General features: G+C 60.7%; 1 protein-coding gene across 1 annotated transcript; it reads left to right on the top strand.

Moving 5' to 3' along the window:
- Positions 1–1,596: 1,596 nt before the first annotated feature.
- SAMD10 (sterile alpha motif domain containing 10) lies at positions 1,597–10,522 on the top strand (the record flags this gene model as incomplete). Its single annotated transcript, XM_082491249.1, is given in 6 exon segments — positions 1,597–1,653; positions 1,656–1,746; positions 4,069–4,253; positions 7,809–7,977; positions 9,128–9,268; positions 10,458–10,522. Coding segments are annotated over 6 exon segments (708 nt in total).
- Between the last annotated feature and the right edge of the window lie 3,290 nt (positions 10,523–13,812).

The raw sequence follows: 13,812 nt of genomic DNA, 5'->3' as shown, positions 1-13,812 counted from the left end.
TTGGCAAACGTCTCGCCCCATTTGGTGCTAAATGTCGTTCTCCCTCCCAGGCAGTGGGAGCCAGGCAAATCGACAAAGGGATTTCGTTCCTCGCAAAGCTTGTTCCAAGCTTCTCCCAGGGTCTGCCGTTAATCCCTGAAAGCCTGAGTGGCCCCGGGAAGCCCGGCTGCCCCCCGCAGCAGCTGCCTGCAGACATGTCCCCAGAAGGAGGGCAGGTCTGTGGGACACCCACGCGTGCGATGGCATCAAAGATGCAGGGAGGTGTCCAAGGCCATGCTGGGAAGCGGTGGCAGAGGAAGGAGCTGGGTGCAGGCAGTGCGTTGCCTGTCCAGACGCTGGGCTCCCCTCCCCGTGCCCCTGCCTGCTCCTCCTGCAGCTCGGCTGCCTGCTGCCGCTTCCCCCACGCCGGGTCCCGGACACCTGCAAGTAGGCAGCACCCATGGAAAGTCAGCTCGAAGGCGTTTTGCTGGTAGCAATCAGCCCGTGCCCACCACGGGACCAGCCTGGGGATGCTTTTGCCGGTGTCTGCTGACACGTTCTGCCCCGAGGTCTCCATCCCCGGGAGGTTTCCCACCCCTCTCCCCAGCAGTGACTGCTGCTGCTCTGAGCCTCTCCGGCGCTCACGTTTCGCCAGCCATAAAAGTGTCTGGAGAAGGAAAGGGAGTGGCGGCGTGCCAGGCAAAGGGAGGGAGCCGTGTCTGTCCCTGCCGCTGCCGCAGACCCCTGCCCGGGACAGGCGGCTGCAGGTCCCCCTGTGGTGACCCGGCCCCTGGCCTCCCCCTCCACCTGTCCCGTGTCACTGGAGAGGTGTCCAAAATGGATCAAAGAGCCACCGAGAGAAAATGAGCCAGCAGCAATTCCCCAGCCCACGAACAGGCAGTGGGGTGGCCCATCGCACGGGGCTGCCAGACGAGGCACGGGGACCATGGACCAGCTTGCGGGGACCCAGAAAGATGAGGGCACAGCCACCATTCGGGGACCAGAGCCGAGCTCTCCCCTCTCTGCTCCAGCTCGGGCTCAGCCAGCCCAAAGGCTCCTGCAGCCCCATTTCAAGGTTCAGCGCAGCGTTTGCTCACCGACCCACGCTGCCGGTTGTGGGCACCCCCGTCCTGCCCAGACCCCAAACATGGCCATGACCGTGACGGCTTTGGCCGGTTACAGGAGCAGACCATGCCGAGCCCCACAGCCCCTGCCCGGGAAGGATGCTCATCACCGCGCCTCCTCTTTTCTTTTCCCCCTGCATCCTGAACATCCCAAGCCACCGGTGACCTCGATGGTGCCATGCATGACCTTGCCACGGGCTTTGATGCCCGGCGAGTCTGGTGTCCCCCCGCGGCAGCCCCCCAGGCTTTCCATCCATGCCGGTGCCAGCTGGCTCTGCCGTGGGATTAGGCGGGAGCACACAGGGAAAGCGCCGAGCATCTCTCCGGATCAAACGCCCACAGGGCAGCGGGGAGGGGTTGTAATTCACCCCCCCCTCACCGTGCGAGGCTGGCTGGGGGCTGCCCGGCACCGGAGCCGGGGCGAGCGTGCAACCACCATTTATTGGCAGCGGGAGGGAAGCGATCGGGGGAGTCAGTCAGGTGTGGACGAGGTATGAGGGGAGGCAGGGATGGAGCTGCACTCGTGACAGCCGGTGCTGCCGAGCGCTCGCACGCATCCCTCCTCCCGCCGAGATGCAGCAGGGCCGGCCATCCCTCTGCTGCGTCTCCACCATCCGCAGCTCGCAGGGTGCACCCGAGCCAGGTGAGGGGGGCTGTGGGGCATGGCCGGGGGGCTGTAGGGCACAGTTGGGGGGGGGGCTGTGGGGCCGACAGGGATGGGGTGAAATGCTGCATGTACATCCCCAGCTGGCAGGCGCAGCCTCCGGCTCAGCAGAAAGAGGAGCGGAGGGGATGGAGGGCGGCTGGGTGCTCGTGGCGTTGCTGTGGCTGCTCCTGTGCAGGGCACAGGAAGGAGAGGAGAGCCCGTGTCGGAGGCCACCCCCGTGTCCCTGCATGGAGCCAGCCCAGGGGCTGCCGCTGTCCTTCCCTTGCTCCGAAACGCGTGCCCTCGCTCAGCACCCCCTACTCTCACCCACACCAAGTGCCACTGGGCAATGGGAAAGTTGGACCCAAGGTCTGGGGGGAGCGGGAGGCTGCGGAGGAGCTGCCAGGGACTCTGGGCTCCGGGGCGGCAGTTGCCTGTCCCTGACGGGAGCGGTGCCACTGGTGTTCCCAGCCCTGCCTTTCTTCTCGGTTTGTTTTTCCCTTCATCTTTCCCCCTGTCTCCCATCTGCTCTCGCTCCAGCTCTCTCACCTCCAGCCATGTTTGCTGGGGGAGTGTAGATGCCCACGTCCTGCTGCTGGTGGCAGATGCTCTATAGTCTGCTACGGATATAGGTCCTGATGCTGGCCAGACCCCTGATCCCCACCTGACCCTCCCTCCTCCCCAACTGACCCTTTCTGCAGCAAGTCCTGGGGATGCCCCGGCACAGCCGAGGGACACAGCTCTGGCACAAGCCCCTCTGGACCTGCCAGGTCCATACCTGCCCCCAACACCAGGCAGGATGGGCAGTTTTCAGCTCGGGGGTAGCCCAGCACGGCCAGGGCAGGGCTGGGTGATGGGGATGGCAGGGGCAGGACAGCCAGAGGCATCTCAGGCATCCGTGGCTGGAGGGAGCACAACCCGCTGCGGTCCTCACCCACCGGGTCTGGGGTGTCTGAGGCTGTAGAAAGCTGTCAGAGACGTCTCCATCGCCTGAGACAGGCAGAGAGACCACCCCTGCCTCTGCTCAACACCGAGCACCTCTGTGGATCTCACTTCAGCTTGTTTTCCATAACCTCCCCCCGCCCCAATCCCCAGCCATCGGTCAAGTCCTCTGCCTCAGTTTCCCCATGGCACGGCTTGTCGCTGGGTGTGTTTAAGGAGCAAGGTGGTGTGGTGTGGTCTGGGTAACCTGGGACACACAGACACATCGACAAATGTTTCCTGCTCCATTTTAGCTTCTTTTGGCTGGTTTGTCTCCTCTTGCACGAAGGTGTGCTCAAGAGATCTCTTTGAAACCTCTTCCCTCTTAAAACCCATTAATTTTGGAAATGAGCTGCTGCGGGCTTTCTCCAGCCCTTCTGCTCTCCCGGAGTGGGTTATCCCCAGCGGTGAATCTCCTTTGGGTGCTGCTCTGCTTTTGGTGGTTTCATGACTTGCCCGGTTTGCTGTGGTGGGAGCAGGTGAGCTGGGGGATGCTCTGGTCTTTGCTTTTGCGGATCAGCGCTGCTTATGTGGAGCCAGCTGGCTTTTATCTGGAGCAGAGGAACACATGGGCCCCTAATACCCACGGCCACCTCCTCCTCCCATCACAGCTGGGTCCCTTCAGCCTCCCCCAAAGGAAAGCTTTGCATCTTCATTGCAACATGAATACCCCCAGCTTATTAAAACACAAGGGATGAGGGACAAAAACCATTCATCGCGGGTAAACGGCTCTTTGTGGGCCATCGTAGAGGGGCCGGTGCGTGTTTGGCCATCACTTGGGTGCGCGGGTCTGTGTGCTGGTGTGGCAGCAGCCATCCCCAAGCAGCCATGGTCTGTGCTGGGGAGGGACACCAACCTGCGTCCCCTTCTCCAACAGGCTGTTCAGGGTGGGGTTTATCTGCTCCCCATCCCTTGTTGGTGGCAGTTTAATGTCAGCCTTGTCCATGGAAAGTGTCTCTTTCCCTTTGCCCCCTCCCGGCGTCTCGCCCGGCAGAGCGGCGGTGACGAGCAGGAGGTGATAACCAAGCGATGAAGAGCAGCTGCAGGTCCCCACGTCTGCTCGGCAGGCGGGTGTCAAAACAAGCATCGCTCGCGAAGGGTTTGTGTGGGCAAACATCTCGTCGGCGCCTGCTGGCTCCCGGTGCCAGCCGCCGGCTTCGTGGGCTGATGGGTTTTCTCCCTGGCAATGGGGAAGGGAAGACGGAAGGGGGGAGATTTCAGCAGTGGGGGGTACAGCTGAGCCCAGAGGGTCCCTTGGGATAGAAGAAGTGGTTTTGGGTGCCCAAGCACGGGGTGGAGGGGCATCGTGGCCGTGTCTCACCCCCCTTCCCTCCGCAGCCACCGCCGCTCACTTCAGCTTCTGCCGCAGCCTCCTGGAGCACACGGTGTCGGCCGAGAACCTCAGCTACCGCCTGCAGAGGAACCCCGGCAGCAGCCTCACCTGGCACGACGGCCGGAGCCAGCGGACCGACGGCGGCCGGACGGTCAAGCTCCTGCGGCAGCCTGGCACCGAGGGCTCGCAGGTACCCGCTGGGCTCCCCCACACCCCCCGACCCCTGTCCCGGGGCTGCCCAGGGGAACGCAGCTCCTCGTGTGTCCCCCCGTCCCGCCGATCCCCCCGCAGGAGCATCTCTCCTTTCTCTGCAGGATCAGATCCCATTTTGCTGAAAGCCCTGGTGATTATTTGGTATTTAATGATAGTAATATATATAAATATAATAATTATTATCAGCTGTGCTGGGGTGAGCTCTGTGCGTCACCACCTCTCCACACCTGGAGCTGGGACTTAATACAATTTTGCAGTAAATGTGCCAGAACCAAATTCCTTGTAATGCCTCAAAATCCCTGAGCGTTCGGGTATGTCTCTTAGCCAGGTCTGAGCCACTGACCTCCTAAAGTTCTGAACTTTATTGCATTAACGAGGCTGTGAGGCAAAGGTTGCCAGCCATTTGCCTGCTGCCCTGCCTCTGCGTGGCCGTGGGAAGGAGCGTCTTCCCACTGAGCGGCTCCTGGTGCTTCCCAACCCCTTCGTACCGCCCTGGGAGGGGTGATCGGAGGCAGCACATCCAGCTGGTGACCAGTGGAAAGAAAACAGGGAAAACTGAACTGCCTGGCTTCCAGCCTCCTCCAACATGGAGATGCTTTTGCATCTTGAGGACCTGGCTGGTTCGGTGTCAGAGGGGAGCAAGGTCCCCGCAGGGATGGGTACAGTCCCACCGTCACGCTGTGATGCACATGGGAACGGCAGCCCCTCAGGTCCCCCCGTCCTGGCAGTGCTGTGCCTCTTGTCCCCATCACACCCCCCCCGGCACACGGGTGGCCCCTTCCCTCTCACACCTCTGGGAAAAGCATGGGGACACGGGGACAGCGCTGCCTGCACAGCGCTGCCTGCTCGGGGACACGCCAGCCGCTCTCCGGGTGCCAGCTGCGTTCATCATGGCTCTGCCTCATCTGCCTCTACGTGCATCCCAAAGGGATTTGGGGAAAAGGGGGGACAGTGGGGGAAGAAAGGCTTTAATTTTGCCACAAGCAAGGAAAAACGCCCGAGAGAAGGGAGGTGACGTGAGTTGCTCCTTGCAGCTCCCAGGGATGGCTCCCACCTCCCGCCTCCCCGCGGGAGCAGCCTCCGAGCCCTCCCGCTGCTCTCCCCTCGACACCGGCGCTCGATATTCACGGCTGAGAGTTTATCAGAGAGACAGTGCGGCTCAACCAGCTGGAAAACGAGCCCGGGATTCATTACACCTCCCCTTCCCACCCGGGGAGCGCAGGAGCTCGCTTGGGGAACCACTGGGGGGGGTGTTGGGTTCACCAGCCGCGGGGGGTGATGCACCCCGAGCCGGCAGCACAGGGTTTAGGGATGCTGAGATGCATCCGGGGCTGTGTGTGATGGGCGAAGCGCTTGCAGACAGGAGCGCGCCCAGGGAAATTGCAGGTTGTTTGTCACCTCTTCCCCTGTGCCTCGGAGGGTTAGTTGGATAATAGCTGCGGGAAGCTGGCGGGAAGCTCACCATTATTTTCCCCGGCCCCTCCGCTTCTCATCATTGCTCGTTAGTGGATCCAGAGCAAAGCGCCTCCTCCTCCCCACGGCACACTCTCCGGCGCGCTCAGCCAAGTGTGAAGGAGCCGAGCGGCCGGCGCGGGCTGGGGCTGCTCCCGCTGGCGGCAGGTTCCCGGGATGGGTCTGGCGGGGGGGGGCAGGCAGCTGCTGGGGGTTCCCCCAAAGGTGAAGGTTTGGTTGTGAAACAGAATTGTGCGCATTGCCCATCGCATTTTCCACCGGCTTTGGAGATGGACTCCTTGGTTATTAGTTTACAGCCTCCCAACTCTGCCTTCTTCCCCCTCACGATGCCCGGCACGGGGCCAGGGGAGACGTCCCGGACCCCACTGCCCTCCGCTGCCTCCTCTCTGGCATCTCTCAGGGAGGTGTCATTAGTTTCAGTAACTGCGGGATGTCTGGAGTCCCTGTTACACTAATTATCTCTGCTCCTCTATTAGGCATACTTAATTAGCCAATGTTCGCACATGGAGGTCAGCATTGGTATACCGCGGTCCAAGCGCTGTCGACCTTTCCCATGCCGGCATGTTCCCATACCGGCTGCTGCCTCTGCTGTGCCCCTGCCGCGTCCCGGACACGGGTGAGGTCCCCTCACCTTGGGGGCAGCAGGGACCCCTTTTCCATCCCCACCTTCCCGCAGTCCAGCCCAGGACAGTCTCGGCAGCCCGGGTGCAGGGAGCTGTTTTGGAGGAGCGATGTTTGCTGGTGCTGCTTGAGGATGAAGTCACGGCATCGCCGGCAGCCGGAGCTCACCGATCTCCCCTGAGAGCTAAAACCAGGCACAGGTGGATTCCTGCATCCCCCAGCCCCGTTTCCCAGCCAGCCTTCAGGACCGCCCCCCAGAAGAAGCAGGCTCATCCCCGTGCACTGTTACAGCTCAATGCATTTGATTTGCTCCATATCGGGATAAATCCAGGCTGCAACGACCTCGCGAGGCTGGAGTCGCTGTGACGTGGTGGGCGAGGAAATGGAGCTACCGGGCAGCTCTGGGCAGAACCGACCGCTCCAGCAGGCAGCCGGAGGGAGGGAGGGAGGGAGGGAGGGAGGGAGGGATGCTGTCAGACAAGTCCCGTCTGCCCATAGGCACAGCTTCTCCCCCTCGATCCCCCCTGCTCTGCAGGTCCTGGTCCCATCCTGCCACCAGGCAGGTGCTTGCCGGGCGCTGAGCCCAAGGGGGTGGTCAGTGCCGGAGGGAGCAGCCTGTGTTGGGGCCAGGGCAGTCCGGGCAAGGGGCGAGGGGAGGTGGCAGGGGTGTCTGGAGGTGGAAGGTGGCCAGGGCATGCCGGGGCACTGAGGACTGCATCCCTGGTTTATCCTGGGTGTCTCCGGGCATGGCAGCACCCTAAGAAAGAGCTGTGGGGTTCAGAGGTGGCTTTAGATGCTGGTGAGGCTGCAGGACCTCGCCGTGGCCAGTCAGCTCGGGGTTGAAGGGGGCTGAGATGGAGAGAAAGGGAGAATCCCTCCTGCTCCAGGGCACCAGCTGGCTGCTTCCCTGGCGACTTCTGGTGGGGATGGCTTGCACCGGTACCAACTTCTGGTGGGGACGGCTTTGCACCAGTACCTGCTGCCCTCCAGGACCTCGCTGGCTCCATCCCCACTGCGAGCTGCCAGTAAGCACCCTTCTTTGCCTGGCAAGAGGGGACCCTGGGGACCCCCGGGATGTCTTCTGAGCCCATGCGATGCTCTGCTGGGCTGGGAGATGCGTGGGGACGGGGGCTGGGGCTCTTGCCTGCGGCAGAAGGGCCGGGGAGCTCCTGGGTGTGGGGTCTATGTAGGGCAGGACCCCCACCTCGGCCTCCCATCCCCACTGCCCCCACCTCCCTCACCAGATCGTCTGGTGCTGCTATTTCAGGTTGAGCCCAGAAACTCCAGAGGGTGCAAAGTCAAAGTTTGCCACCATCACCCCAGTTCTGTGCTGCTGGCCAGTATCTCCCCCGTCCCCGTGGGCTGATCTCCCAGCCGTGGCATTTTCCTCCTCCCAGGGCCAAATCCCACTAACCCCTTCCCCTCCCTCTCCCTGCAGGGCCGTGCCTGCGACCACTATGGCATCTACCACACCAGCCCCACGCTGGGCAGCCTGGCCAAGCCAGTGGTGCTGTGGACCCAGCAGGATGTGTGCAAATGGCTGAAGAAGCACTGCCCGCATAACTATCTCATCTACGTCGAGGCGTTCTCCCACCACGCCATCACAGGTACGGCAGACACCCCCACTTAATGGCCGGTACTAATTGCCATTAGCACATGCTCCTGAGAAATAGCTGTTTGGAGGTTCGTGGTTCGGAAGACAGACGTACCCCCCCATTTCTGTCACCTTATCCCATGGAGATGCAGCCAGGGTGAGAGCCACCCCGCGGCACCGGGCACAGGGACACCCACCCGGGCTGGGCAGGAGGCATCCGCCACCGGGGCGAGCTCCAGGACAGGCTGGAGGTTGTTTAAAATGAGCATAAATTGCCCAGGGGAGATTGCGGTTTGTAAGACGGGGAACAGTCCTCTCCTCTCCTCTCCTAGGTTAATAAGAATGTTTTTATAGCTTTTTTCAATACCGAAAATTTATGCAGAAGAGGAAAGATCTCTGCCCAGCTGGGGTCCAAGTTGCAAATATCTTCCTCCGGGTCCTCCAGCCAAGTCCTCAGAGGAGAATAACCTCTAGGACCTGCTCCCCCCCTCCTTGGGGACTCTGCCTTTGACCCGTACTTACAAGCATCGTCCTGGTCTGACCGCGCTGTGTGCACGGCCGGGCAGAGCTCTGCCAGGGCCAGAAGAAAGCAGCGGGGAAGGGAGCGCTGGAGCTGCCCGGGAGGGATGCAAAGCCCTAATGTAAGAGCTCAGCCAGCCCTTGCATGGGAAACAAAGGCAGCATTAGCAAATGTACGCTGGGAAACGAGGACAAAAGCTGGTTGCAAATCCCTCGTTTAATAGCCCCCGGACTGGAGGAGAGTGGCTGGCCGGGGACGGTGGCAGCAATGCTAATGCGTTTTGATGGGTACCCCCATTCCCCCGGGATGGTCAGCCCGCACGGGGACCGTGCGCTCGGAAAAGCATCTCCTGACGCAGGAGATGAGGTGGAGTGGAGAAGTGGAAAGCTCCTGCCTGCGGGGATGGGTGACGTGATTGCTGGAGCCGTTACCTGTCCCGAGGCTGGGGACGTCGAGCTGCCACCCGGCGCTCTCCAGAAGCGGGGCCACCTGCGAGGCCCAGGTGGCGAAAGAGCGTTTTAGGGTTTCTTCCCTTTCCCCCTCCTTGTCCCCATGGGAAGATGCTCCCACGTGAGTTGCACTTTTACGGCGTCCCCGCCACGCCGTGCCGCCGGCCGGGCGCTGAGCGATGCCGTGTTTGCAGGTCGGGCGCTGCTGCGGCTGAACGGGGAGAAGCTGCAGCGCATGGGCATCGCTCACGAGGCGCAGCGGCAGGAGGTCCTGCAGCAGGTCCTGCAGCTCCAGGTGCGCGAGGAGGTCCGAAACCTGCAGCTGCTCAGCCAAGGTAGGGCCAGCAGGAGGCCGAGCGGGGACAGAGGCCACGAAGCCCAACCCCGGGGAGGTTGTGCCCCTCCTGCAGCCGTCCGGAGAAGGAGAGCAGTGGCAGGGTGGCAGAGGCACCCACCTGCGTGTGGCTGGTGCGAATGCAGCCCACGCCGGGGCTGGGATGGGGTGGGGAGCGCAGGCTGGGCTGCACGGAGAGGGGTGGTGGTGCACGGGTTGGGCTGCACTCGGACGAGTTATGGTGCATAAGTTGCGGTGCACAGGGCTGCGGCGCACGGGGAGGAGTTGTGATGCACTGGTTGTGGTGCGCAGGTTATAGCGCAGAGGGACGGGCTGCGGTGCACAAATTTTGGTGTACAGGGAGGAGTTGTGGCGCACAGATTTTGGTGCACGGGGATGGGTTGTGGTGCACAGTTTGTGGTGCATGGGGAGGAGTTGTGATGCACAGGGATGGACTGTGGTGCACGGGGAGGAGTTGTGATGCACTGGTTGTGGTGCATAGGTTATAGGACACAGGGACGGACTGTGGTGCACAAATTTTGGTGTATGGGGAGCAGTTGTGATGGGCTGATTGTGGTGCACAGGATATAGCGCACAGGGATGGGCTGTGGTGCACAGATTTTGGTGTACAGGGAAGAGTTGTGGTGTACAGGGAAGAGTTGTGGTGCACAGATTTTGGTGCACAGGGATGGGTTGCGGTGCACAGTTTGTGGTGCACGGGGAGGAGTTGTGATGCACTGGTTGTGGTGCATAGGTTATAGCACAGAGGGATGGGCTGTGGTGCACAGATTTTGGTGCACAGGGATGGGCTGTGGTTCACAGATTTTGGTGTATGGGGAGGAGTTGTGGTGCATAGATTTTGGTGCATGGGGATGGGTTGTGGTGCACAGTTTGTGGTGCACGGGGAGGAGTTGTGATGCACTGGTTGTGGTGCACAGGGACAAGCTGTGGTGCAGAGGTTACAGTGCACAGGGATGGGTTGTGGCGCACAGATTTTGGTGCACAGGGACGGGCTGCGGTGCACAACCCAAAATCCATCAGTGGCATTTTGCATGGAAAGGACGGGATTCTCCAGGGCTGGCAGTGGGTGAGCTGGAAGGTGCCACCCTGCAGGCTGTTTATTCCTTCCTCTCCCGCCTTGTTCCAGCTTCTTTTGGAAATGTCTCCTAGCTGATCCGTCTGTTTGGCAGATTGTACCGTCACTGTGAACCGAGCACCTCTGGGATGGGCTGTGCACCGCCGATACGAGACCTGAACCGCACGCTCGGAATATGAAGAGACAGCTTCCCAGCCACTCCGGGGCTTCTCTCCTTCTTCTTCTTCTTCTTCTTTCTTTTTTTACGAATACATTTCTGTGCAGAGATGGGAGGTTGCCTCCAGCAGACGTGGCTCTTGGCTGGAGCAAAATGAGCAAAACAGCTGCTGGGACAGACGAACTTTTGCCCACCTGAGCCGGGTGGTTCAGAGGGAAAGAGTTGGGAAAAAGGAGACGGCGACAGACAGCATTCAGCATTGCGGACGAATCCAGCGCGGTTATTCCCGGGACGGCTCAGAGCCATGCACAGGACGGTGAAGCCTTGTGCACATGGGCGACATCCCAGCGCCCGGAGGCTCATGTCCATACCTCGGAGCTTATTTAGGGAGCTTTAGTTTTCTCTTCAGACTGGGCTGTCTTCCAGCATCCTAGGAGGTAACGTTATCAGTAGCAAATAAGATGACCTGACCAGCCAAAACCAAGTTAAAAGCGGGGCCAAGTCACCGGCGCACAGCTCCACTTGATGAGTTAAAAAGGGAGCTGAGTCATCGGAGCTGGAAAATCCGGGAGCAAAGGCAGAGTGGACGTACCGGGAGGGTGCCATGGCCTGGAGGAAGCTGTGCCAGGAGCTCGTCCTTCATCCGTCCTCGTTTGCGGGCAGACGGGGGAGCCGAGGCAGGGGCCGGCTGGGAGCAGCCGGGGATGCCGCCGGGCAGTGCCGGGTGCTGCCCAGGGTGAGGCTGGGGGTTCCTGGGTGCCGGCTCCCCCCCGGCCCCGGTGCCCTGTCAGGCACCCTCCCACACCGTCTGCGCTCCCCCCAGCTCTTTGCAGAGCTCTGTTCCTCCGGGAATTCGTAAATGCTCATCCCGACCTCCTGCCCAGGGGCTGGTGACGGTGCCACCGAACCCAGGCACCTTCCCGGTGACCCAGATCACCATTAAGATGAAGCGGCGTTTACTGTTACACCCCCACTCACCCCTCCCCTCCCCGTCCAGAGCCACAGACCACTCATGTGGGCAGGTAAGGAACAACCGAGGATTTAGGGGCAGGGTGGATGCTGTCACCTCCCCACGTTCCTCCTCCGGGGACAAGGGCAGGGCTGCGGGGGCAAGGGAACTCCCAAAACAGCAGCACCCCAAAGCCCCCGCGGCATCGGAGCTGGCAGGAATGCGGAGGTGGGTCACGGTGGCCCCCCCGGGCCGGGTGCCCCCCACCACCCGCCTGCTCCTCTGCTGGTAATAAAATAAGAGACTGTTATTTTAACTTGCTGCTCTTCTGACTCTTCCCACACCTGAACCTGCACCGTGGGTTTAGTCCCTGCAGCCATGGATGGGATGCTCAGGAGATGTCTACAGCCCTAAATCCCTTGGGACAACCACCTCCACGAGGGATAGAGGTCCCAACGGATGGCGCTGCAGGAACAAGCCTCAGCCTGGGGGTTTTGTCAGAATTTAAATCCCCCTACAGCTCCACAGAACCACTGAGAATTAAAAAGCTGCTAATCTTTGCTGGTGGGCAGCTGGATGGGGCAGTGGGGGCAACTGGGGGGGATTGGGGGTCGTGGTTACCACTCTGATGCAGATAACGGCTCGTGGCAAAGCGAAAGTCTCCAAAGCTCATCTGTGAGTGGCATTACCCCGGCTAATGAGCTGTGCTAAGCGGGATGGGAGAGCACAGGGCTGCGGGCAGGGTCAAGGGCAGCAGCAGCCCAGTGTCATCCCTGTCCCATCGCAGTGACACTGCTCCTCAGTGAAGGAGCTGGGAGGTTTCCATAGTGGTGGGATAAAAGATGAGCTGAAAATGAGTTGTTTGCCCACAGCTAGCAAAAATTGTGATTGCACCCAAAGGTGTTTTGCCTCCTTCCTGAAGCCCCCAAAGAAAGGTGTCCCCAGAGCTCTCCAGTCTTGAGGTGTTGGTGGGGCAGGAGGAGATGCAACGCCCCAGGGATTTGCCTCCAAGATTTGGAGGGTAGGGACCTCCCAGGGCTCGGGCCCCTGAGCACTGACTGAGGCTGGACGGGAGGTTTCGAGCCAGCGCCTGACGTGGTGGGGCCCAGGTGGGACGCAGGATGCGTGGAGCATCCTCGGGTTCTGGCTGTGGTGGCCATGCTGGGTCCCAGGGGGGTGGTTGTACAAGTCCCCGGTGATGGAAAAGTCTCGGAAACAAAATCTCATTCTCAAACCATTTTGCTTTGGATAACGAATTCACCAAATGGCACTGGGACCCAAGCAGGTGAATCCTCTCTCCTGCACCAGGGTGATTTCCACAACACCAGCGTCACCAACTCACATCTGTCACCCTCAGAGCAGAGGTTTGGCGCTGGGCTGAAGGCAAAGCCTCCAAATTTCCCAAATCCAAATTTCATCCAAATTTCTTCCAAATTCCCCCAAATCCAAATTTCATCCAAATTTCTTCCAAATTCCCCCAAATCCAAATTTCCTCCAACTCAGAGAAAGGCATCTCCTCGTCAGTGCCTGCAGTGGAGCAACCCAGACCGCGGTGGTCGCTCTCTCCCCTCTCTGCGTGTGGGTTGGCTCGGCCGGACCTCGCCAGCAGGTAATTCCCATTTGTGCTTTGCTGTGGTGGGGGCAGAGGAGAGGGCTGTGACCACTGGGCTCCCTCCACAGACAACCGACTTCAGGGCTTTGCTGTGCACAGCCCCCAGCCCATCCCCCCTCCCCCAGGACACAGAAATCAGAATTTCCTCCTCTGTCCATACTGACCTTTTCAAAAATGCAGCAAAATTGGCTCTTCTAACCTTGTTAGAACCTCGCAAGCAACAAAGCTGGGGGAAATTATTGAATTTTAAGAAAAGGAAAGAAAACATCTCTGCGGCAACACCGCTCTCAGCTGTGGGCTCTGCACCCACGGCTGTGATGGAGCCACGCACCCGTCCCAGCCGGTGCAGGATCCCGGTTTGCCCCTTGTTACCACCCTACATGGAGAGCAGAGCCCTGTGCAGGATGCGGCCCTGTCCCCTGCTGATGCGGCCACATAGGACACTATTAAACCTTCAATCCTGGATGGATCGGAGCTACATAAAGCCCAAGCGAGACAATCCATGGCCAAGAGCTGGCTTGATCCCCCACCGCGGGTTCAATTTCTGCCCGAGTGATGGGTGTTGGTGAAGGTGGAGGGTGGTGGAGGGTGGTGGAGGGTGCTGTGGGGGGCAGCAGGAGTGGTGGCGGGGGCATGCGGGGCTGCGGGGAGCAGGCAGCATCCCCGAGAGCGGACGGCAGGTGCTGGATGTCTGGCTGTGGGTGAGGAGCATCGTTAGAGGGAGATGCTGA

The sequence above is a fragment of the Vanellus vanellus genome (assembly GCF_965231255.1).
Source record: "Vanellus vanellus genome assembly, chromosome: 15".
In the NCBI taxonomy this organism is placed as follows: domain Eukaryota; kingdom Metazoa; phylum Chordata; class Aves; order Charadriiformes; family Charadriidae; genus Vanellus; species Vanellus vanellus.
Note: the sequence above shows the minus strand (reverse complement) of the source record. Positions and strands in the feature narration are given on the sequence as shown.